This window comes from Seriola aureovittata, chromosome 12 (genome assembly GCF_021018895.1).
Source record: "Seriola aureovittata isolate HTS-2021-v1 ecotype China chromosome 12, ASM2101889v1, whole genome shotgun sequence".
Lineage (NCBI taxonomy): Eukaryota > Metazoa > Chordata > Actinopteri > Carangiformes > Carangidae > Seriola > Seriola aureovittata.
This window is the reverse complement of record NC_079375.1, coordinates 13,068,367-13,093,729: the sequence shown is the minus strand read 5'-3', so window position 1 is coordinate 13,093,729 and position 25,363 is coordinate 13,068,367. Positions and strand designations below refer to the sequence as shown.

General features: G+C 39.2%; 1 protein-coding gene across 3 annotated transcripts; it reads right to left on the bottom strand.

Moving 5' to 3' along the window:
* Positions 1-3,510: 3,510 nt before the first annotated feature.
* On the bottom strand, positions 3,511-25,216 carry mylk4a (myosin light chain kinase family, member 4a). 3 transcript variants are annotated; one of them, XM_056391824.1, is made up of 15 exons: positions 24,394-25,216; positions 11,297-11,434; positions 10,725-10,821; positions 9,916-10,363; positions 8,981-9,330; positions 8,139-8,244; positions 7,484-7,577; positions 6,981-7,090; positions 6,544-6,685; positions 6,363-6,433; positions 6,138-6,266; positions 5,909-6,061; positions 5,705-5,783; positions 5,291-5,345; positions 3,511-5,038 (listed from the first exon to the last, which is right to left on the bottom strand). In XM_056391824.1, the coding sequence occupies exons 1-14, from the start codon at positions 24,472-24,474 to the stop codon at positions 5,292-5,294; spliced, it is 2,052 nt and encodes a 683-aa protein (XP_056247799.1). In that variant the 5' UTR covers positions 24,475-25,216; the 3' UTR covers positions 3,511-5,038; position 5,291. The 3 variants fall into 3 exon arrangements, with proteins under 3 accessions (XP_056247799.1, XP_056247796.1, XP_056247797.1); XM_056391821.1 differs by lacking the exon at positions 24,394-25,216 and adding an exon at positions 14,136-15,028; XM_056391822.1 differs by lacking the exons at positions 11,297-11,434; positions 24,394-25,216 and adding an exon at positions 14,136-15,026.
* Positions 25,217-25,363: the final 147 nt, after the last annotated feature.

The following is a 25,363-nucleotide window of genomic DNA, read 5'->3' as shown; positions in this document are numbered from 1 at the left end:
GATATATCAGTGTGATGTTTAAAATAATTGACAACTGAATATTTAATGGCTCAGCGGCAGCTTACAATACCACACCATCAAATGTAGGTCTCTATATTCACTAATGGGTCCAAAAGCTCAGTGAGCACAGCACACAAGAACATATCCAAATACGCACATTTTTCAACAAAGGTATATTGGTGTGATGTTGACAACTGAATTTTAAAATGCTCGGCGGCAGCTTAAACCAAATAACTTACCTTGAGCTGCAGGCCAGGTGCTCCAGTAGTTGTAATAATCCAAATGCGGCCTTGCGCTCAGGTGTTGTGGAAAGTCTCTCATCAGGGCATGGATGTCCAATCAGTTCAAAATATCAGTGTGGACATGCATCAGGAAGAGGAAAGTTTGTCTCTTTTGGGTCATGGTATTGCGTAGGCATGTTTTCACGCAAGGTGGCGAAGGTCCGCTCGTATTGAGACCACAGAAATGAGCAGGCACAGAAGTGAGTTTTTCATCTTCTGTAAACAGAGTTCTTGTTTGTGGCTGGAGCTTAGGCAGACATGTTGCTTCATCTTTAACTGCGACACGAGACTCTCTGGTGACATCCTCTAGCATTTTGAGTTGGAGATCAGGACGGCCTGGGTCCAGCTCCTCGGGAAGGTGAAGGGGTACCGAATCGACCGGTTGCCCTCTGCTGCCTCTTCACGTAAGCAAAGCACACAACCTGACTTTACTCTGCAACGGTGTGAAGCCACTTCCATTTAGCAAACGAAGTTGGTGTAAATGCACGGCTGAAAGTTTCTTTCCCAAAACGTCTGGTCGGAAATAGGAAGTAGGAAATAGGAAATAGGAAGTAGAGTGGCTGGAAAGGCTCCTCAAATGACAAATGTCAGTCCTACCTTGACACCTGTTAGTAGCAGGCTCCTCAATGGTGGCGGAGCTAACGACTTCGGCGGGTGCCTGTCTCCAAGGAAAAACTACAGCCAAACGAAAACGATGTTGGTGGAGCTGCTCTTCTGCGAAGGCTGGATTTTATCCAGGCTCTCTTTATATGATGGTTTGCCCAAAAATTCAGCAAAATGCTTTTCCTCCATTATGATTTTATCCTTCGATTAGCTATCAATGCTACAGCAGCCGGATGTAAACTTGCGACATAACCCGCCCTACACTGCCTCTGATTGGCTAGTGGTCGTGGCTTCCACTGCTTGGATTGGTTAGGGTTAGGCATGAGGAGTGAGAATGGTTAGGATCACGGTAAGAAGTCATTCTATGGAGTAGAACCTACGGAGCCCCTGAGGGGTAATGGGGGAAAAAAACTTAGGGGGAATCTTTGACTTTTTCGTGCGCACCAGAAAGAAAAGATTTTTTTTTTTCGCCCGATGGCCCTTTAGGGGCTCCGTAGAAATCTGTAGTTCTGGAAATATTCCAAATCATTTAAAAAGCCGACATCTGTCACAAAAATCCATATAATGTTGTTGTGTCAGGATTGGAAAATTAGGAAAATCTCACTATAACTAGCCGCTTGCATGCTTGCTAGCTTGCTAGCTAGTTATCTCACCAGATCTATAATTGTGTGTTTTCATCATTGAATCTGCACTTGAGATGCTCAGTATACACATTTATTTTCATCAACAATCAATATCTGAGGAAACTGCAAGAAGAAGTGACTTCTTGAAGTTTTTCACTGGCCAGGACAGGACTTGCTTATGACTGTGTGTCCTTTTCACTTTAAAGTTACACTTGTTAATTATTTATTTAATCTTCTCTTTCAACCCGCTTTGATATCAGACATTCTGTAAATAGGCTACTCCTAAGGCCGGTTTTCATTTTTAGCTGCACATCTTCTTTTGTCCACTTTCTAAGAAGAAATTCCTCAAAAGGAGCCTGAGCTCAAGTCGATTTCAGGTTTTCATACGGATGGAAGACAGTTTGTCCCTCATCCATCTTTCTTGTCACTGTCCAGTGCACGATATATAAATCAAAATGGAAGAAAAATGAAAATAACCCAAAACTGTGAATTATTTCGTCGGCCCTTACAATTTTATGGCCATGACAGTCTTAAACTACTGGATGTAAAAAGTGGTCAACTACCGGGTTTCTATGCTTTTTGGTGGTGCAGTTTGCTTTTCTGGTATTTCTGTACAATTAAGTACACGTTTCCCATGGTACTCTCCCATAAAGTCTGCACGTATCCCTGACTAACCCTGTGGGTTCTGTAAATAAGACCTCAGTGTCTTTTTAAGGATAGAGCAGGCTGAAAGTTAAGGTATACTTTGTGGAAATTGAAATGTTCTTCAAATGTACATGCTCATCACAAACTCACATTCACCTCACTGTTTCTTCATTGTCATTCATCTTCATTTTTTCTGTTTCTCAACCCCTCTTGTGACCCCTGTAAATATCCTTGATAGCCACTTCTTTTTTCTCCAGAGTCAAAGCCCCATTCCCCCGACATCATCATCATCCCACACACTCAGTTTATTTTCTCAGGTGAACAAACTGTATTGCACACACTGGCTCCCTCAGATGCTCTTTATTAGGCTCCTGGAATCAGCTGTACTTTCATCTTGAATAAGGGTGCGTGTTTGTGTGTTTAAGGTTTACAGAGACCTGGGCTGAGATTGTAAAATTCTCACTGAAAATAGCTCACTACATTGTGACAGACAGACAAAATGCTTCACAAAGACTGCTTTTAATCACACAGAGAGTATGTTTTCCTCTCAATAACCCAGAGACAGTATAAAGACATGAAAAACGTTTATGTGATTGTCTCAGAACTAGATATACCAAAGAAAACTGGGACTCATGTTGAAAACATTTGGTTGAGTTTAGATTTATGCTTCACATTAGGAGACCACAAATTGGCTATAATTTGTTTTAGAAAGAGTGTATCATTACTCTAGCTTTATGTATGTGACAATTTAAAAATGCTATCTATTAACAAGTGGCATACTGTTCTTAAAAAAACATCACATTGTGTTTTCATTTCTTCTCATTTAAAAAAAGGCATTATTCACAGATTATTTTCAAGATAACTTCTACAGTGTGACAGAGCATTTACTAAGACTTCGACATCTTTGGGTAATTAAAGGGGCAAAGGTTTGTAGTCAAATTCCCATCTTCTAATTTCTCTCCTCAGTGGCCTTAAAGATCATATTTTAAGTTCAAAAGTTGAAAAGTTTTCCATTTTTGGCCAACATTGTTATGCTTTATTTTTATGTGTATTTACTATGTGTAAATATTAATAAGGACAATAAACTGAAATGATCCGAGCTGAGCATTTCACAATTACACAAATCACTGTTTTGGATTCAAGGTTCAAGTTCTTTATTTGCGCAGTTCCCCCAACCTTATTTATGCACACATTTTTAATGAACACTGGTTTTTATTTCTTCAATTTCTTTGCCTTCAACTTTAAATTCATGAACCTATGTTTTATTATATTATTTATTGTTTTTGATACTCTCAGCTGTAATCTATGTGGTCAAACTGAACCTTCACAAAAGTGGAATAAAAGCAAACAAACTCTGATTTAAGACACAACTTCACTTTAATGGGTGTGTACACACTTATCAAATACATGCTGAATTTGAAATTGTTAACACTCTGTGAGGACAACTTCTTTTACTAGCACTCCGTGTTCAACAACAGTTAATGTCACATTCATCATGAAGTTAAAATAAATTCACATAAACTTAGTTGAAACGATATTTTATCCACTTGGGCAACATTAGGTAGGTAGTGTGTTACTATCAGTTAGTGAACCTTCACAGAAGGTATTTCAAAGGTAACTCTGTAATGTGTAAAAAGCTTCTACAGTGACAAGAATATGCAGCCGGAGTGGCTCTAGAGTGGTATGACAGCTCAAGCACAATACAATAAAAAAGAAAAGAAAAAAAAAAAGTATTAAACAGTTATTACTCTATTTATCAAGTTTAAGCTTTAATAGCTGATAACACAAAAACACATAACATGCAACAAATAATGAACACCTAGCTCATAAGACATAAAAAGTGAAATGTATTTGCTTATGAACACCAGGACAAAGCAGGATGAAACAGATGGAGGAGACGTGGAGGTCCGACCACACAAGCGTTTTCAATGGAACTACGGTAGCTTCATGTATAATATATGTTTATATAAATATCAGTATAAAGTGCACATACTACAGCTCATGACACCAAGCACACAAATTCCATTCTCTCCATACGTACATATGAGAAAATCTGGATTTTACTCTACAGTTCAGCAGCTATTTACAGCCCAAAAAGAACATTCCTAACTGAGAGCACAGATTATTCCAGTTGCATTAATATGAATCATGCTGTAGCCTTCACACAGAAGCAGTTGAGGTATGTTTCTAAACGTGAGTTATTATCTACAGTATCAGCAGTAAATGAAAACAGCAGCAAACAACGACAACACAGTGTATTTGGTTATAGGTGACTGAGGGCGAGTGGATACTTGAAAGTGAAGTAGATAGTGCAATATATATTTATATATATATGTATATATATATATATATATATATATATATATATATATATACGTACATATATATGTATGTATGATAATATGGGTCTAATTAAACTAGGTTAGATTCTGACCACAGCATCATTTTGAAATGCCATCTACAACAGGATGAAAAAAAATAAAAATAAAAAAAACCTTACAAAGTAATGTAATGTAATAAAACATCACCACAAACTCAACAGGTATTTAGTCAAGAGTTATTACTCTCATTATCATGATTTCATCACATTAATTGCAAGACAACTGATTAACATTATAAGATGTTCTTCATCTGTCTTTTCATTATTCATGGAAAAAGTAGTACAGTACAACACTTGCTGCGACTATCAACTATTAAATCTCACTTGAATAAAACTGTTATCTCTTTTTATATTTTGCTCTGGTATATTGGTTACATTAACACAACACAGTGGATCACATTTCAGGAAAATGCTGCAGATGAACTGACTGAAATTTAGGTCATTTACATGGACAGGAGGGTTGGTCCGAGTGGCCATGGCTGGAGCCGTCACATCACTGTAGAGTCCTAAAAAAAAGAAAAGAAAAAAGAAAATGATTATAATTGGGACAGTCATTATTTCTGTAACAGGCAGGTACTGAATGCCTTGTCGCTTCTATGCTGCCCTGCACAAAATCTGAGACATGCTTCCCCCTTGTGGATGTTTTGAAAGGGATGAATGTAACATTTACATCTCTTATGACAAGCAATAAGATTCTGTTCAAAACAAATTGAAAAAGTGACATCAAAATAAGACGAAAAATGAATCAACAGACCAACCTCAACTATCAGTCATGGGCACACATGATGATCGCCTTGATCTGCACATAGTTTTCTGGAAATAGAGAAGGTCAACAATAATATATTTCAATGTATGATTAATTAAAACAAATGTATTATCACAGTGACACATAAGTGTCCTTATTCCCTCAACATATTTCTTTATGTCTAAATTATTTTAAAAATTTCATATTTAACTTACTATAGCATTTCTACCACATAAATAAAAATAAATAAATAAATAAAAACACCTAACCCTAACCTTACTAGAGCACTAAAGTCACAAAGAGGCACAAACACAAATTCCACACAGAGTTGATTGCCATACGTTCATAAAGCCTTAGATTTGTGGTCACGATTATTTCATTATTTATCTTATTTATGATAAATGCAGTCCAGGACCGTGTATTCTACCTTTGTATAAAGGTGGTGATGAAGCACTGAGTCAGACAGCCAAGGATGTCTTAAGGCCTCAGCTGCCCCCATCCTCCAACTGATGAGAAACACAATGACACATAAATATCATTTAATGCACAGACTTGTATTTCAAATATGAGCAGATGTTAATCTCAGTTTAGGACTGAGACACTGCAACACATAGACAAAAGATGATGGTACCTTTTATTTACAATGAGGAGCCTGGAGATGAAATCTTTGGCTTCTTTGGACGTCTCCACAAACTCTTGTTCCTCAAAGTTCCACTGACAGGCCAAGATGTTATTCAGAGTCTGGTTGTCATCATCACCGAGGAAGGGACACAGACCACTCAGACTAACAAGAGGAGACAAACAGTCATTAACTTTAGTCTCTTAAAAAAAAGTGTGTCTGTGTTTGTGTGTCTGCTTACATCATGTAGGTGATGACACCGAGGCTCCACATGTCTGTGTTGAAGGACACAAAGTCGTAGTTGATGACTTCGGGAGCGAGGAACTCTGGCGTGCCGAAATTCACTCGCAGCTTCTCCCTTGGTTTATATCTATGTGGGGATATAAATCAATTACATTTTACATTTTTCATGATTACAGCAATGGACAAAACTGTCAATAAAATAGAAGGAAATACCATTACTTACATCCGGGCGAGACCAAAGTCGATGATCTTGATCTTATTTGTGACTCTGCTCACGCACAGAATATTTTCAGGCTGAAATTTATAACAAAACACAGGATTTTAACTGAGAGGCTTTAAATAAACTGCAGGAATGTATGAATTCTGTGTAAAAAGTGTCCTAAAAATATAAGTGACTTTGTTACCTTTAAGTCCAGGTGTAGGATGTACATTTTGTGCATGTGCTGCAGGCCCTCGCAGATCTGCCTGATGAACACCACAGCGTCCAGCTCCATTAAAGTGTAGTTTTCATCAATGATCCTGTCAAACAGCTCCCCTCCACCAACACTAAGGTTAAAGACAAACGCATAAAAATCAACAGTCAAACCCAAAATTTTTAAATATATATATATTACATGTAAAGTATCATTTTACTTTAGCAAAATTGTCCGTACATTTAAGAATAAATTTCTCACGCAAAATGAATTAACAATTAAATTACTTAACAGAAATTCCGTTGGGCCCACCAATTTAATTTAACTTAACAATTTAAGTTAATCAAGTTATATCTTGTTATAAAGTGATCAATAAGCTGTTTTGAAATTAATGAACACGTGCTGAAAATATAAAAGAAGGAGCATACTATTCAAGTACAAGGATGATGTCATTCCTTGACTCATAAGCTGCATAGAGCTGGATCAGGTTGGCATGGTCCAGATTATTCATGACCTGGATCTCATTCTTCACGATCTCCTACCAAAAACACAGGCGCAGACAGACGGACAGATGCAGAAGCAGACAGACACAGTTGCAGACATACATTGACACACAGACACACACGCCAAGTGAGAGCGCGCACGCACACACACGCACACGCACACACACACACACACAAACACGGACACGGTGAGAGGTGTCAGCTGTTCTCTGCTATGAGACAATGCATCTTCTCTTCTAGGTCAAATATTTCTCACCTAGGTGAGAAGTATTCCCTCTGCTTCTGTGTGGCCTTGCAGTGGACTGGTATGTAATAAAAACTGTAGCTAAGCCCCTCTCCTGCTTTTTATATCATGTGGCGTGGCTCTCACTCCACTTATCAAAATAGGACTAATTCATTATCATGACAGTGTGCGTTCGGTGCTGTACCTTTTCTTTCTGACTCCTGGCTTTGATGACCTTTGCTGCCAGAGTGAGACCAGATGAGTTTTCGACACATTTGTGCACCTGACCGAAACGACCCCTTGAAGAGAGAGAGAAGAGAAAAGGAAAAAGAAAAAAAAAAATGCAATTTCCACAGTTGCCAAGTCTATCATCTCAAAATCGTACATCCTAGAAGCCTAGAAACAGTTGTGAAACAGGACAGAGGTAGTGTTTCATGTGTTTTCCCATGACAAATCAAAAACTGATCTTACTTCAAACAGGGATGTTTTAGAAGAGTGCTGTGCTTAATCTGTTATTTCATTAAATCTGAGCTGGGCTCTGTCTCCTCTTTGAAGACTTGGATTAACACTTAGTGATTAGCTACCAGCTGGCACCGGGGATACAGTTTCACATACCACTCAGTCCTGAAGTAAAAATAACTGCTGTGACTCTGAAGTTATGAACCAGGGGAGAGAAGAGGAGAGGAGACGAGGGTGGACATGGGGTGGGGGTGCGGGGTGGGGGGGGTTATGCAATTAGGCTTCATGGGAATTGAAACTCTCTCTCACTATCTTTTATTTGTGATTGATCAATTAGTCTCCGGTAGCTTTAATTTTTTGTTGTGTGTTTTTTTTACATCACACACAAGCACAACGCTCACCCGCCCAGGACCTCCTGCCAGTTGATAGTGTAGAAGTTGCTGATCTGGTTGGGCTTGGCCGACACAACGCGGTGATTAAAAGGAGCCGCTGGAGGAGGAGTGGTGTCTAAAGTTGGAGAGAAGAGGAGACAAGAGAAAAGATATAATCTGTTTTAATAGGTTATGAGGAATGTGAGAACACAAGAGCTTCATTGTTTATCAGCTACAGTGAGGCACTTGAAAGGGTACATGGCTGCCATAATCAAGTTAGCACATTGTGTACTAGCGTACTATGATAAACATCAGCTACAGTCACAGTTGTTGCCTTAATATTACAGAGGAGCAACCATGCCCTAGCACGATATATCTTCTAGTCATAGTGCCAGACAACCTTAAAAACTTTATATTACTTCATACCCCTGTGCTGTACCAACTTAGCATTCTCAGATGGTCAACTATGTGATGGCGACACTGTTTCTTAAGTACCTTAAATGTAGCTTGGCATATCTGTTCTGCAGTTTCTGTTACTTCTCAGCCGACATATATATATCTATATATATATATAGATGTATATATATCTGAGATAATATCTGATATATCAGCCTGGTTGATTCATCAGTCTAGCTGATATACAGTATAAAACAACTATAGACTCCTGTATTTCAGTATTTAAATTCACTACTGTGAAGAATTTTAGCCAAATATTTCAACTGTGGCCAACATAGATTTTGTAATGATTGATTTATTTTGGCGCTGCCTTACAGTGGCTTTTCTCTACACCAACAAAGGGCAAGAACTGGTTATATAAGAATTTAAACTTTCATCGTCCAACCATGATTAGTTTTCAATGAGGCCTGACTTACCAATAAAGTACCGCTCAGCATCATCATCATCATCCTCCTTCTCTGCAGCATTTTCCTTCCTCTCTCTTTCCAACCTTTGTTTGAGGTTTATCTGGAATTCAACTCCATCTGCCCTAAAGACGGCCCAGTCCTCAGACTCAAGCTTCTGTTCTTCGTCCTCGTTGTGCTCCCTCTTCTTCTCCTCCTCCTCCTTCTCCTCTTCCTCCCTCACCACCACCTGGCTCTTTGTGTGTTCTTCCACTACAAAGTGTTCCTCAATCACAAAGGAATTGGTAGTAGCGCTGCTGATCTCTGCTGTCTGGTCTTGCTCGGCCACTGGAGATGGGGCGGCATCAGCGTGGTCATCAGAGCTGAAACAAAATTGATGGTAGTTTTCTTTTTTGTTTGTTATTATACTTCTACTTATTATAAATCAAAAGTTTTTTTTGTATAAAGATATGGCTGCTGGCACATGGCTAAACAAAAAAAAAAGCCTTTTTCAACATGTTAGGAGTTAAGTCATCAAATCAATGACACATCTGGATAGATATTATTGGCTAAGACTAATTACAAATTAATCCTTACATTAGTTGCACATGCTCCAGACTATCATGCTATGAACTGTGTCTTGGAGCTAGTTTTTTCTTATGAGCAGCATCTTTACATCTTTAAGAAAGTAATCAGTCCTTTTGATCGATGAAACATCAGCAAAGAGTAAAAATATAGCCATCACAATTTCCTAAAGCCCAAGGTGAAACCCCTTAAATGTCTTGTTTTATTTAACTAACAGTCCTAAATGCAAAAATATTCAATTTTTGAGGACAGGCACCAGTTCTTGCATTTGAAGATTTGGAATCAACTTTTTGGGATTTGTTTTAAAAATAACTTAAACAATATCATCATCAAAATAGTTGATTCATTAATTAATTTTCTGTTGATCAACTTTAATTGATTACCTTGTAGCAGTTGGTTCTTTTTCATTGTCAGGGGCAGCGGGGAGCTCTGAGGCTTCAGCTATTTCTTCTACAGCAGAAGCTTCCTCTTCCTTCTTTTCCTGCGGGACTTCGAGCTTTTCGTCTTCTTTCTCTTCCACCTCATCCTCCACATCGAGCTTGGGCTCCTGCTCTGTAACCACCGCCTCGCCCTCGGGCACCTTTTCCCCCACCTCCTCCTCACCAACCGCCTCAACAACCTCAAGCTTCTCAGCCACTTGGGAATCTTCATGCAGGTAGTCCACCAGATTACAAGCAGGTTGTTGATCGGGTTGTTGAGCTTTAGGCGGCACTCCAGCCTCCAGATCCAGACATTCAGGGGTGAGCTGGTGACCTGATTTCTCTGTGTTTTCCCTGTTGAGCTTCTGCACCTCTTGAAGAAGCAAAACCTGCTTCTTCAGAGAGATATGATCTACAAAAATCCCAAACAGAACTTGGATTTAATCTTTTACAACCTGTTAAATATCCATCATAACTTTCTGTCATATTTAAGATTGAATAGGTTTTTGTGAAAGGTTATACGGTAAAGTGTGAAGGTGCCAAATATTTCACTCTGACCTTTTGAACTTGGTTTCTGTGTCATGGTATACATGCTGGGAGGCTATAGCTGTACGTGTAATAGAATATCACTCTAACACAGTAAGATGTTCCTGTCACGGAAGCTTTGAGAGCAAATGCATGCTTTTTAACTATAGCAAAAGGAGCAACTCTTGGAAGTTTAAGCATTGACATATAGTATTTTTGTGGCGGAAATAGCATGTCCATCTCAGCACCTGTTGTGTCTGGGGGCTTCATCTTCTTTTGAGCTTTCTGATTCTTAGGGCTCAAACATGGCTTCTCTGTCCCATCTTTACCTTTATGGTCTTTCAACTGTGAAATACAAATAAAACAGTCAAAAGAAAAATCGGCACCACACAATTTTCTTTACGTTTTCAAAGAAATTATCCAATAAAATGATGATATAATATGAATGATATTAGAAGGAACATTTTGACATTTTCTTCTTCTCCAAAATTCTGCTTTATCATTCCTCTTTAAGATAAATCTTTTCAACCAGTTCACCAAGCTAAAATGAAAGGCAACAATGTTTTTTTTTTGTTGCTTGTCAAATGTAACTAAGCATAGCTTTGGTGTGGCTATGCAAACATTTCACATCGTTACACTATTCTCGTTAAGTATGTCTGTACAATAACATTCAACATATAGAGCCAGCCCTTTAAGTTGAAAACATGAAGACCAAGGTGCCAGCCTGAAGCCAGAAATGCAAATGCACATATACTGAGATATTACAAATAAAAGAGACATGTTCCTGTGTAAATATGGTCTTTGAGCACAATAAACCTACAAACTTTCCACATTTTCGAGAGGCGAGGAAATGCTTTGGTCCATGGAGCTTTATCCTGTGAGAGGGCTGAGGAGTACTGGGCACACATGCAGGAGTTATCTGTTGATTCCCTTTACTGGCTTTATTAGAGGTAGTTTTCTAGTAAAAAAACAAGATGGCAATGCTTAGTAGGGTTAAATGAATGAACATGGAATGGAATAAATATCACATGTTAAGTATGAATGACAATGAAACATATGGGTGATTGATATAAGTTAGGGTTACATGTAAAAAAACAACATAACAAATGAATCAAAAATCAAATACATACTTGAATGACAGTGACAGGTAGAGTTGATGAAGTTAGGGTCACATGTAAAGCGCACAACACAAGTGAATCCGTAACTCAGTGAAATGACACATAAAGTCATGAAAAGGACAAAATTTAAGCGACACTTCCTCCGTTTTCAGCTAACAGATTAGCACATTTATTGCATGTCTCCATGTGCAGACACACTTGTATGGCATGCCTTTGATTATTCATGGCAGTTGGATAGACAGCAGCAGGGCAGTGAATTTATAGCTTATCACTTGTCGCACTCAGCGACGGAATGCAATGCTGACCCTGAGCGGAAAATATTACAAGCAACGGTAGGCTGTTGTTCAAATTTCTCAGCTGAGGAAACTCACTAAACACTCTCCGATCAGGTTAGCATGGAAAAACCTGTCGTGAACTCCTCTGTGTCTCACATTTTTTCTCCGAATGCTTCGGTGAGGTAAACAGCACAGGAGATATTTGGAGTGCAGAGTTTCCCCCGGTGACAGCGGTGTTTTCAGGAGTTCAAATCTCTGATTGGGAGAGTGGGGAAAGCGTCCAAAGGCCACAGTTAACAGACAGAAATCTCACACCTCTGAAGGTGAAGTAACCACCTGACAATTGCTCTGACGACAACAGAAATTCCCTGAAATGTGACTCACGTAGAAGCCATCAGATTGGTATGTGGTCATCACGTAATCTAAACCATAAATACATTGTTCCATCTTTTAATTGGCTTGAATTCAATAAGTCATGATGCCTCAATCTAATACATATGGATACAAAAAAAGTCACTCCACTGTTGTACACTGTGCACCATGACACAAATATTTTTCAAGTATGTGATAACGTTGTCACATGACGTCACAACCACTCAGGTGAGAGGAAAAGAGATATGACTCCAACGTCTGCAGCTATGCAAGTGACAGGAGTGTGGTGAAGTCTGTAAGAGCAACCCATGCCTCTGATGCCAAGCAGCACTTAGTGACCTTTATACAGGGTCATGGTCTGTCTTCTGATTGGACAATTAAGACAAAAAGCCTCAGGTTTGTTTTTCGGAAGTGACTTTAGAGTCACAGGAAATGTTTTTAAAGTTTAGAAAAACCTTTTAAAAAATTGTACATTTGAGTACCTCATTCATTCTAGGCAATCCAGCCAAACCAATGGACCTTTGGTCATTAAGTTAAAAATGTAAATTCTGCATCTAGACATATGAGTGCAAAGCACACTGGAGCAATAGTAACCTCATGGAGATCATATTTACATAAGTACATATTTACTTTTTGACTTTTCTGAACCTGTACCAGCCGTTCTTGAACACTGCATGCCGTGTTAAATGCAGGCTTTTACTGGAACCTCTAAATCAAAGGCACTTTGACAGCATTATCAGCAGGACTCCCAGTAAAAATTTTATGAAGAGCTATTTTGTGCCGCAGGAAGTTTTGCAATTTGCAAAGAACCACATGGCACAGACTTTAGGCAATACCTGCTTTATAGCAGAGGGGTATAACTGCTGGAAAAAGTGATGTAGAATATACAAAATTACTGGCACAGGACTGAAATGTGCAGAAGCAAAACTATAACTGACAGGCGGTAATGTACCTAGTTGAAGTGAGTCAATGAGCGAAACAAGCTGCTAAAGAGAGAAGGGGAGAAACACTGACTCATCACAATCTGTTGACATCTGACTCCTGATGAGCTGAAGGGGTTAAAGCCCTCTTAGACCCCAAACACTGCAGCCCAGATCCAAAAACAGCATTTCTAAACCGGGCCACTCACATTTCACCCCTGGCCTCACAGCGGCCCTCTCGTGCCCTGCCAGGGGGGGTCCCACAGTCAGCCTCATGCCAAGAAGGCCATGTTCCACGCAGCATGGGTAGAGATCCAGCAAGTAGCCCCATAAATTGGAGTTCAATTGGGACTTTATGTAAGCTACAAGTGATATATTTATTGTGGAGTAACTTACATAACACTGTAAAATTAGTGTTCTTAATCTCTTTGCCTTCAATCAGCACTTGGCGGGTGTAAACATACCAAAGCCCAGACACTACCTATCACCCCTGCCCACTTTATGGGGAATTAAGCACACAAGCCAAGCCACATTCACATTCGGGAGAAGCGTAGGAGTGGTCAGCTTTGCTGCTATGATCATTTTCACATGTTCTGCCAAGACAACAAGTCCCCGGTGAGATCTAAGAAATCAGTGTCAGAATGGAAAACACTGTACAGAATCATTTACAACACTGACAAGAACAGGACTAGATGTCCATAGCGATAGCTGGGTTGGAAACCCTGGCAACACGCTTAGATACTTAAAATGATAAATGCACCCTTATCAAATGTATCATTCAAAATGTAAAAGCATATGTCAGAGTCTAGACTGGAGAAACATTAAAGTTTTAATCCATATCAACAATAATATGTCTCCAAAACCCATTTTATGCAACAGCAATATAATGCAGACTCTTAACATTTGACTAGACTGTAGTTATACACACTTCAAGCAGAGACATTTTCTAAGCAATTTGAGGCTCTTAATCTCACCTTGTCAAGCCTCTTGGTTAACGTTTCTGTGGATGTTTTTCTCTTGACAGCTTGCTTCCCTTTATTGTCTTTGGATTTGAAGCCCTTCCGAGCTGCGGGGCCTTTCAACACCAGCTCCATAATCCTCGAACTCTTCACCGTCTCCCCAATGAAGCTGATCACCTGCTGCATGCTGAGGACCAGCTTTTCCATCCCTTCCAGCTTCTGAGCCTGCTGCTCGGAGCGCTGGTTCACCACTGACATGATGGTGCTCATCTCCTGGCATATCTCCCTCACTTCTCGCCCCATGACCTGGGTCTGGTTCACTACCCTGGGTGGCAGGTGGATCTCCTCCTTGTCAACCTTCAGATTCTCCATATCCTTTTCAATGCCGTCAATGTCCTGAGACATCCCATCGAGTCGGTTGAGGACCTTTTCTTGAATGTTGATGAGCTTGTCCATCTTGCTGCTCAGTGACTCAATCCGATTTTGGATGAGGTCAAAGCTTGCATTGTTGCCATCTCCCGTCTTTACCAAGGCACTCATGGCTTCCGGTGATACAAAAATCACGTCAAGACACCAGCTTGAGACAAAAATAGGACTAGCAACGTCCGTGAAACAGACGAAAATATTTTTTCAACAATCGTAGCCAGCTCTACCCTTCAGTGCTCCACGTTGGTGTGCAAATGAACCAAAGTACAGAAATGTGGATCAAACAATAAAAAAGAAGAGAAAGAAATCCAGCCAGAAAAGATTTTAAAAAATTAACAGCTATGAAGATTTTAAATCTCTAAAACTGTAAAGCTCAAGTAAAATGAGCTCTGCACCTTCTTAAGTAAAAAAAAAAAAAAAATCAGTCTCTCTTACTATCCCTGGTGCCTGCTTCTCTCCACAATAGAAATGGTATTAAGAATGGAGTGAGCCGGTGTCCCTAAATGTAAATGGACAGCCTACGTCAGCAGGGGTCAAGTGTTTGGGGTGGGGGCTTGGCACTGCTCGGGCTATGAGACATTTGAGAGCCTTTAAGTGTTAAGCCCACCACCGTCACTCGCTTGTTGGGTGTCAAAATGCACACTGTACACAATACTCCTTCAGCATGTAAGACAAGTGGGACAATGCTCACTCATTTTTACAGTTTTCCTTATTCGAATGACAAAGACGTTAACTCGCTGTAACAGGTGGACATGTCCGGTCCGCATTCTTGAGTGGACTGCACAGGTGTCCAAAAAAGGAGAAGGGTAGAGATGGAGTTTACAGGTGGGTTTTTTTTTTTTTAAGCAGAAGAAGACATTTTGAGATCATTTCAAAATAGAAGCTGCGTTGACAATTTAAAAGAAATTATTCAAATGACTGTCATGGCATTGAGAAGAATAAAAGGACCGGGCAGCTGGGTATTTGGCACTGCTGCATGTGGTTCTGTCTGTATACGATTGTGAATGAGAACCATGTTGCGATGCAAATTCCCTGCTTATCTCTTGAAGACCTGGTAACTTGCACCCAGTGTCTGGGGAAACGTGAGGACGCCTGTGGTTCCTGGCTAAGAGGACCTACAGTAAGATATTTAGCCTTTCTGCTGAAAGAAGAGATGGGTGACACTGATGATTTATACGATGCCAACTCACTGACAAAACCATGCACTGATAACCTCCCTCAAGAGAGGAAGGGATCAATTTTAACTTAGCTCTTGTAATATGACCAGAATCCATGTTCCCTGTAAATCAAAATGTGACTCATCCTTACAATAGACATGTGTTTATGTCAACTCACTGGGTGCAAACACTGGAAAGGAAATACTGCAGTCAAAATTATTCAAAGTTTAAATAGCCAGAGGCTCCAACACTCTCACGGTTGGTTAATCAAGCTACTTCCTGACAAGTTTGCCTTCACAAACTTCACAAACTCACTTTGCCCCCATAAATTCACAGATGATAGAGCAGAGGCGGAATCCAGCTTTGCTCAAGCCACCATGAAATACTTTTGACAAAAGAGGCGCAGACTGCAAACTGAGCCGCAGTGACCCCAGCCAAACTCGCCTCACTCCGGCGGCTCAAGCCAAAATCTGGGCTCATGGGTGCAGGGACCAAGAAGGAGGTTGTGAACTTGGCAGACAGAGTGGAATCAAGCGCGGTAAGATGAGGGAAGGGAAGGAGTTTATCTGTCGGCTCATATTTCATGACAAGTCATCATTTCAGGTTGCATATTACTCTCTGTCTTATTCAGCTGAGAACCGAGCCGCGCTGTGCAAAGCCTTGTGTAATTTTCCTACAGGCTTGTAAGAGCCGACTGACCCACATGCATTCCCCTGTATTTTTATTTTCATCTGGGTTCACTCTGCGTAAGGTGGCTATGCCGGAATACAACAAGTGACTATGACGGGGGCAGAAACAGATGGGAGTGGAACCAACCGTTAATCAGTCAGGGAGAGACAGGGACGCTCACACCTGTCTCTGGATGCCAACAGATGACAGACAACGTAGGTCACTTGCAGCATGTTGTGTCAATTTGAGGGGCATCGACAGTCAACTTCCTTATGCAGTGGTGTGCATGGAACAGACAGACTGGACTTTCCACAAGAGCAGCAAGAGGAATGCTAAGTATTTCTTTACTGGTTTTTTTATTATTATTACATCATATTTGAATGTTTTATTGTCAAGACCTGAGAGTTCACTGCGTTCTAGTTCACCAGGAAAGAAATATTCAGTTACTTATGGACTTTAGTGTTCTTCCCTTCAATGGTAGCTTTTGTTTTCCTTTTCTTTTTTCTTCTTTTTTTGTATGTTTTGCACATATAAAATCAATAAAAAGATTTGCAAAAAAAAAAAAAAAAAGTATTTCTTTACAAATGTTACAGGAGACAAAAAAAGAAATGTAACTGTTATTTTGCTGCAAATTAAAGGTTAGCATGCATTGCTCTGCTTTGCATTGCTTAGAGGTAGAGGGGCACTTTAAGGTTACTAAACCCTGCAGGGGATATAAACAGACCTCAGGCCTCTGAGGCTTATGACATAAAGCAAATATCGAGTTTATATCACTTACACTTTGCAGTGAAGCTAATGCCAAAGAAAGTAACAGCGCCATGACTGGTGCTCAAAGTCCTCTCTCACCCTCTCTGCCAAGCCCTAGCATGTGTACACACAGCCCGAGGACACAAGGTGGCAGCTGAGAAATCAATGCCCTGTCTACTGGTGCATGATTAAAATGTTGTTTAGTTAATGTGACAGCAAAATTATCAGGATGTTTGGAGACACTGTCAACTGCATGAATGCTCGGATAGCCTGTGTAAAATGCGATGAATAATTTTGTGTTTGTGTGAGTCCTGGTTGACCTTGCAGTCTGAACTTGGAGGACTTCGCGAGTGGAAAAAATGTAAAGGTAAACTGATATACAGCAGAAGGCTTTACTCCTTTGAGCAGTAAGCCTTCAAACTTTTAAGGTCACCATCTTTGCGCTCGTAATGATTATGAAATCAAGATCTTGTACTTTTTACTCTCTTTTGATGTTGTTTAGTGTCTTTGATCAGTGTTTAAAAAAATGCTCATCACAGTTTGCCAGAGCCCAAGGTGTCTTCTAACGTCTAATTTTTCTCTGATCAACCTGAAAATTTCATTCCAAATTTATTCAGTCTAGCGTCATATATGAAAGAGAAAATCAGCAAATGCTCACATTTGAGAGGCTGGACCCCCAGGGCATGGAAAAAACACCTCAATATAATCAATTGATCATTGAAATAGATAAATTAATTGATTAATCGAGTTATCATTGTATCTTTAATGTATTGTTGTTTATTATAGATGACCTAATTATAATATGCATAATTATGAGAACATTTGAGATCAAGACATCGTAATGGCGAAATAAATGAAGGCCTCAGGGACGATCATTAAAGCAAAATGGTTTTTCTACATCAAATAAAGTGCATGTTACTGAGCAAAAAGGCAAAAAGGGACTTCAATGCACAAATGTATCTTAGCTTGGACAGTGTCTTTTCTGCATAAGAATACATGTGAATAGATATGAATAATATGGTTGAATAGTGTGACCTGCATGGTGCTCTGGCTATTGGCTATCAGGCTAGGCTATTTGTTTGGCATTTGGGGGAAGGTGAACCTTTAAAAATGGAGCACCACCTCCCTTACTGAGAACACAATGTCCTGGGAAGCAGTGGGGTCTGTGTGCTGTGGCTACTGTCCAGTCACCTCTCCAGTCTCCACTCCGTCGCCACAGCCTTCCAGCTCTGGCTACACTTTCTCTTGGAAACTTGTGGGCTTAAATGTGTGTGGCAGCCATGAAACTTTACTCCTCGTGCTAATGTCTAAGAAGTCTCTCCTGTTCTTTCCCTGTCATCTCAGGTTTTCTCTTGGCATGTAAACACATTTTGCTGCTGCACTTTTTGGTTTTGTTTATATAGGGTTATAAAACTACATTGGACTACATCATGTTGATTCAGTACATTGAATGAGAATGAGCATACACACACACACACACACACACACACACACACACACACACACACACACACACACACACACACACACACACACACACACACACACACACACACACACACACACACACACACACACACATTCAAACACATGCCTGTCTTGTAAAATGTGATAAATCGCATGCAAGTTGAAGTATCCAAATGTTGAGAGATTTCACATGATGCCTTTTGGAACTGGACAGACTCTGAGGAACTAAATCATGTGAAACTGCACGTGACTGGTCCAGTTATTGATTAACTAGCAGTGATGGAAAGTAAGAACATTTACTCAGATTAGTAGATTAAACAGTGACAGTTACTTTGCCGATTTAATCATGAGATAAATCACGATTATCTTATAAAACATCATGCACTGCTGTAGATTAGTTGCCCTGTAAAGTACTTTAATTAGCTCCACATAAACCAATTGTGACATTAAAATCACACTTAATATTAATTCATCAATAATGATAACCAAAAACTATAATAAATAATATATATATAATAATATGCCACTTTGAAAGGTACCATTCTGCAAAATGAGACCTTAACTTTGACATTTTAAGTATATTTTGCTGATAATACTTTTGACAAATTATGAGTGCATCACTTTTATTTGTATTGTGATTTTTCTTTTCTATTTCTACTGGCAATTAGTAAATGAGTAAAGTAAATGATCTGAGTCCGTCTTCCACCACTGTTAGGTTTCTACTTTGAACAGCAGATGGCATTGTTCATAAAAGATGAACAGTGAGACCTCAGAGATTGGAGCAGGGTTGATTTTCGCTGTACAGAATGAAAACATAATCCACATCTTCTACAGTTCTCCTGACCAGAGGAAGAACAGGAGGTGTAAATACTAATGTTTGCAAAGCAATGCAAGAGCCTGATCACATATTACACTGTTTGTGAGTGAGCAATAAATGATTATGTAACAGGAGTAGTACTAATTTTTGGTGCATTAGTCTGCATCCAAGGATTATTTTCATTATTTACTATATCTTTGGTTGATTAATTGCCTGAAAATAATAAAATAGTTTTAACAACATTACGAAAAATACACTGTTGCTCATAAAGTTGGAATAAAATATTTTTTACCTCTTTCCATGAAATGATTGTGACAATGTGATTTATTCCATTTCACCTGGGTAATTGGGACACATAATGTAATCATTGCACCTGGTCAAAAGTGATTACTGATGCATTTAAATAGGAAGAAACAGAGGATTGGGTCTGAAAACAAAATTATTCCAACTTTATGGGCAACAGTGTATTTATTTTTTTACAACATTTTTGTTAGAGTTCAAGCTGACATGGTGAAATGGTTTCATCCAGCCAGCAGTTGAAAACCAAAACGGTACTCAGTTTACTACCACAGATGATTAAGAAAACCAACAAATATTCATATCTGAGTAGCTAAAAACATTTATGGCAAATTGCTTAAAAATTACAGAAAAAAAAAAACTTTTCCACCATCATCATCTATTTTTCCATCAATTAAGTGCATTCATGGTTTAAGTGAGGATGACACATTGAATCTTACGTAACTAGGGAACCAGAGTACTTTTGAAAAAAGCTGTTGTAGTACATTTATTTCCGTTCAGCACATATAATCTCCCTTGTACTTGAGTAATACTTTCAAGTTCAGTGCCTCCACTTGAGGAAGATGTTCCCCCGATGCACTATTATTATCAGTATGGAAATGTAAGAAGCGCTTTACATTGAGGATGTGATAAAGGTTATTAAAGGTTAGTGAAAGAATGCAAAGAAAGCCTAGTCACATACTTGTGGATCTCCTATGGTAAATGTCAGTGCAGATCTCCTAAAGGCCAAGTGAGGAATGGAAACAAGAGAGGGTGAGAGGGCTTCAGCTGGTCTCTGAGGCACACTATCACAGCATTAAAGATAACTACAGAATGTGTGTATTTATAATCTGCGTGCAGTCTATATATTTACATCGAGGTGGTATAATGTGCATTTTAGAATTTAAATCAGGTAAAGTGACACTGGGTTATATCTTACTTTGAAAGAAACAGTTAACCCATGAGATGCAGATATTAAGAGGGTAATGAAATAGTGTTATAAGGCAAAAAGCTTTTTGCACTGATCTCTAAGAAGTTCAAGTCTCCTGCTTTTCCAACCACATACACCATGACAGTGATGTCACCATTAAAGCAACGCTGCATCTCAGCAGCCATGTAAAATATTAAATCACTAGATGGCAGCAACAGCAGGATTTGCTGCCTTCGGTGTGCCTGTCTTGCTCTACCACTAGAGCTCACTGTACCTTCACAGCGGATTCTCTAAATGCTGCACTCGTAAACACCACCGGCCTCTTATCTCGTGTTTTATCCTTCCTGCTGCTATCCATAGCATAGCAAAACACATATGCATCATAACTACCAGTCTCGCGTTTCACTTAGACACTGAGAAGCACATTACTGCTGAAACGATAATCCCTATATGTTGAGCTAACTAATTCAATTAGATGTGACATTTAGCTGGAGGATAACGTAGGAAATGTGAGCGTAAAAGTAAGCACTTAGTTACACAAATAAAATGTACTTTAAAAAGGTAACTCAAAGATGGCTTCACATGCAGGTCATGCAGCTAAATGCTTATGGTTTTCTAGACAAAACAGAAATATAGATAACGTGATGCCATAAGCAGAGAAGAAATAAGAATAAACTGCAGAGTGAGGTGTCAGTCATCTCAAAATATCTAACCATAACTGGTAAAAGTATAATACAAAATATGTTAACATAGTTAATCACGAGGCAACCTTGCTTGTTGTCTGAGGGTAAAGTAATTATAGAGCTGTGACTAAAGAGGAAACCCATTTCCATTAGCATTGTGCCTGTCATAAGAAATGGGTGAGAGCCTACTCTTCATGAAACCTGATGCAACAATACATCACAACAGCACGAAGCCCCAGTTCCCTGCTGACAACTCGTGTGTTGTGTTTAAAAGGACTTGTGAGCTGAATATCGCCCACAGGCTTAAAGCATCAGTAATAACTTATGTATTTGAGGTATCATAGCTTTATCCAAGGTACCTGAGAATAGTTACAATGAGCAGAACAAATAAATTGGAAGCGAGGACACTTCTATCTAATAAGTCAATGTAGAGATACAATAGATGTTCACTGTAGGTGTAGATGTTTCAAGAAATCTTCTGTCATGTGCCATCTTTAAAATGTACATTTCTGTTCTATTAAATATGACATCTCTCAGTTGCTGTTTACCTGTACTGCAGCTTGATATCTTTACAACTGTAGATGCATCTCAGCACATAAATTCAGCTACAAAGACATTTAAAATGATATTCCACCCAAAAGAAGGAGCAGAAGAACAACGAACAAAGATTATAGCCCTAAACAAGGACATATTAGAGCAATTAACCTTAATATGAAATGACGATTTCTCCAGCCTCATAGTTCATTCCTATGAGAACAGCAAGAACTTTAAGCTCAAATAAGGAGGGTTATTAAAGCTGCTGTCATCCCCTCTGAAGACAGTCCAAAATTGTGGACAAGATCTGTGGTAGTAACTGATGTTATGTGGCCAGCGATCACACATCACATCCATGGTTGTTTCAGGGAAAACGCAAACAGAACTCGAAATACAATAATGATTTCCTCCAGTATAGTCACATTTGTATACAATATGCCTATGAATGACGATGAATATGTAAATTCCAACCTACATATGTGCAGTATACAACAATCATATGAAAGTGGAGACATGACGCAAAAATGTTTTCCTCGAAAAGCATGACCTTTTGAAGTGGTAGACCTACGATCATAAACGTGACTGACACAGGTGTGAGTCAAGAAATCAAGAAAAGTCCTGACACAGCTGAGCTTTTGATGAGTAACATATTCTCTCAGTAGGACTTAATGATAAAATAAAGTGGATTTTGAGTGTAAAACAGAGTATAATACAACTTTTTTTGTCCTATAAATTGTCTTTGGCCCATCCGGCAGTTAGTTGAAACACTGAAACATAAACACACTTCATGACAACAACTCTGATGATTTGAAAGACAGTAAAAATGTGTTCCTCAAACATCCTTTTATATACCTGAATGCCAGGTGGAGTAGATGCTCTGTGCCTTCTCCTATAGCAGAGTAAATCACCCAGCCTGCGCCAAAAGTAGGAGGCAATCAAACACATGCTCTTGACCAGCCAAATGTCCAAGCCTGTGACATATTTCTCAATGCCTTTCACTTTACTCCTCATCCTTCTTCTGTAAGTCTTGCTTTTGCTATCTTTAACTACAAAGGACCTTATGGAGCTTAGGGAGAAGTGACTCAAGTGGAGGGTTAGAAGAGATGGCAGCTCTTTCTCAGAGTAGGGACCACCCAAATGTTAATACTACACTATCCTTCCACTGCCGCTGTTAATTCAGTCAACGCCCCCCATTCCTTCCTTAGAGCCAAAGGACGGGCAGTTTGTCCTCATGACAAAAGAGTGACAGGTGCCAGCAAAGGGTGTCTGAGACACATGCTCGCTCTCTCACTCTGTTGAACCTCCCATCTTCGCTAGAGAGCAAGCCTTTTTTTCAATGTCCTTTTCTCCAATAGTCCTCTCTGTGAATAAACTATGTGAGCCGTAGTCTAACAAAAACAAGATTAATCTTTAACACAGCAAAGGGCATTTAAAACTGAGAGAACTGTGATGGTGGGTCTTGTCTCCCTGTCAACACAGACACTTGGATGTGGTGTAAATAATAGCCCGTGCTATTGGATTACTGCTGCAAATGTCATATCAACTAACATGTGGGGGCATACACTCAATGTTCTCAGCATTGCAACTTCATATCAACCTTTATTGTTTGCTAAACCTAAATGACAGTATCCAGAGTAAACAGATGTAATTCAACAGTAATTAAAATATAGAATTATTATCAAGTGTCAATCCAGATGAAAATAGAACATAGTCTACATTACGTTGTGCAACAATCACACACTTTGGGTGTGAAACCCATACGGCCAGAGGGCCAAGAATGCATCATCTGGCCAACAGTGGCCAGTCATAGTTATGTGCAGCATGTCTGGAAACCTCCCCAGCCTCCTCTGGCTTCTCAACCAGCTCTGCCAAATACAATAATGAACTCACTGTTGGATGGGAGCTCTGCTCTCACTGCTCAAATGAATCTGTTGGCTGCCATGGTGGAAAAAAAAAAGCAAATATGGTCTTTGATTGCTTACAATGTCTCAGTTTGCTTTACAGTAGACTGTAAGTTTCAGCTACAACATGTGATTAATTGAATCCCATACTACATGTTTTACGCTATTTTTGGCACTTCTCAGGCATCACATAATTTGGCAATTGATAAAATTGACTAAGCTATTTTGGCACTTACACAGTGTGCTGAGTGGACACTACACATGGTGTAATATTTTGTCATTTTATACCCTGGTAAATTTTAGAGGGTTTGTTTTTGAAAGTCTAGGTGAGACCATACTGAATCACCATTGAAAATAAATGCCAAAGCCACATTGTTTTTTTCAAATCTTTACTATAAAAAGATCATTAGTGGCTAGTCTCTGTTTATAATTTGGGCTAATTAGTGAATGCACCATTAGGCTGTACTATAGCCTAATTTTAAAATAATTGAAATGCTGTAACACTATAGCCACTATAGTGTTACAGCATTTCAATTATTTTAAAATGCATTAGCACCCTCTGCTGGTGCTCCTGTAGACTCAAAGGGCTGATTAAAAAAGCATATTAATACTCCTTCATCTAGGCTAAGTATCTTTTATAAGCAATTCATGAACTGTGTGCATACCTGCGGTTCAAACTTCATTTCCCAGAAGCAGTGCATGGTTTTCACCTTCTCTAAGAAGGGGAACAAGGCCAGCTTGGTCATGTTTCAGCTGCTGGCACACTGATGAATTGACTTAGACTTGGCCATTCTCCCTGAGGGGGACACTTGGCCGCCGGCCCTTTCCTTCGGAGCTTTCTCACTGTCTTCCTGGTCTGGTTGACCTCTCTGGTATGTGTCTCTTGGCTGGATCTTTCATCTGAGCAGAGAAGGAGAGAAAGACTGAGGAAGGCTGCAATAAAGCACCAATTAAGTTTGTAAGAAAACAGCAGCAGTAAAACAATTCAGACTTTAGTTTTTTAATTATAATTCAACCATTTTTTCCTTACAGTAAATAAGAAATCACATAAAGTAGCTTTCCATGATATACTGTATAAAGGTATCAGCAGGTACATCAGCATTCTGAGGGCAGAAGTATCACCAACTAGAGCATCAACATTTATTAATACTACTTTTACTACTACTATTAGCCTACTTATAATACATCACAAAATAATACTAATAACATAAATTTATTTGAAGCCTTTGTTTATATCTCTTCCATTACTATTAATCAAAAATTAAAATAATCATTAGCCCCAAGGACAAACCCGGAAGTCCTCCATATGTTACCGATGGCCAAAGTGTGAAGCCTGGCTGTTAATATATGTAGATCAATGCAGCATTCAGGTACCACAGTTACTACGGGGAGAACAAGTTTCCCTGGCCAACATTTGAGAAAACAGTTATAGTCATATTTTAGTGACAATGTTAACTATACTTACCACCCTAGCGGTTAAACTAAGACACAATCCAAATTTAATTTCAAAGTGTCATTATTAAGAAAAGTCCACATGATGGACTGTCCCACAGCACGTAGATGCAAACAACATACTATATTTAGTAGTAGTGTGTATATACAGTAACGAAATCAAAATTGGTCCACGAAGTATAA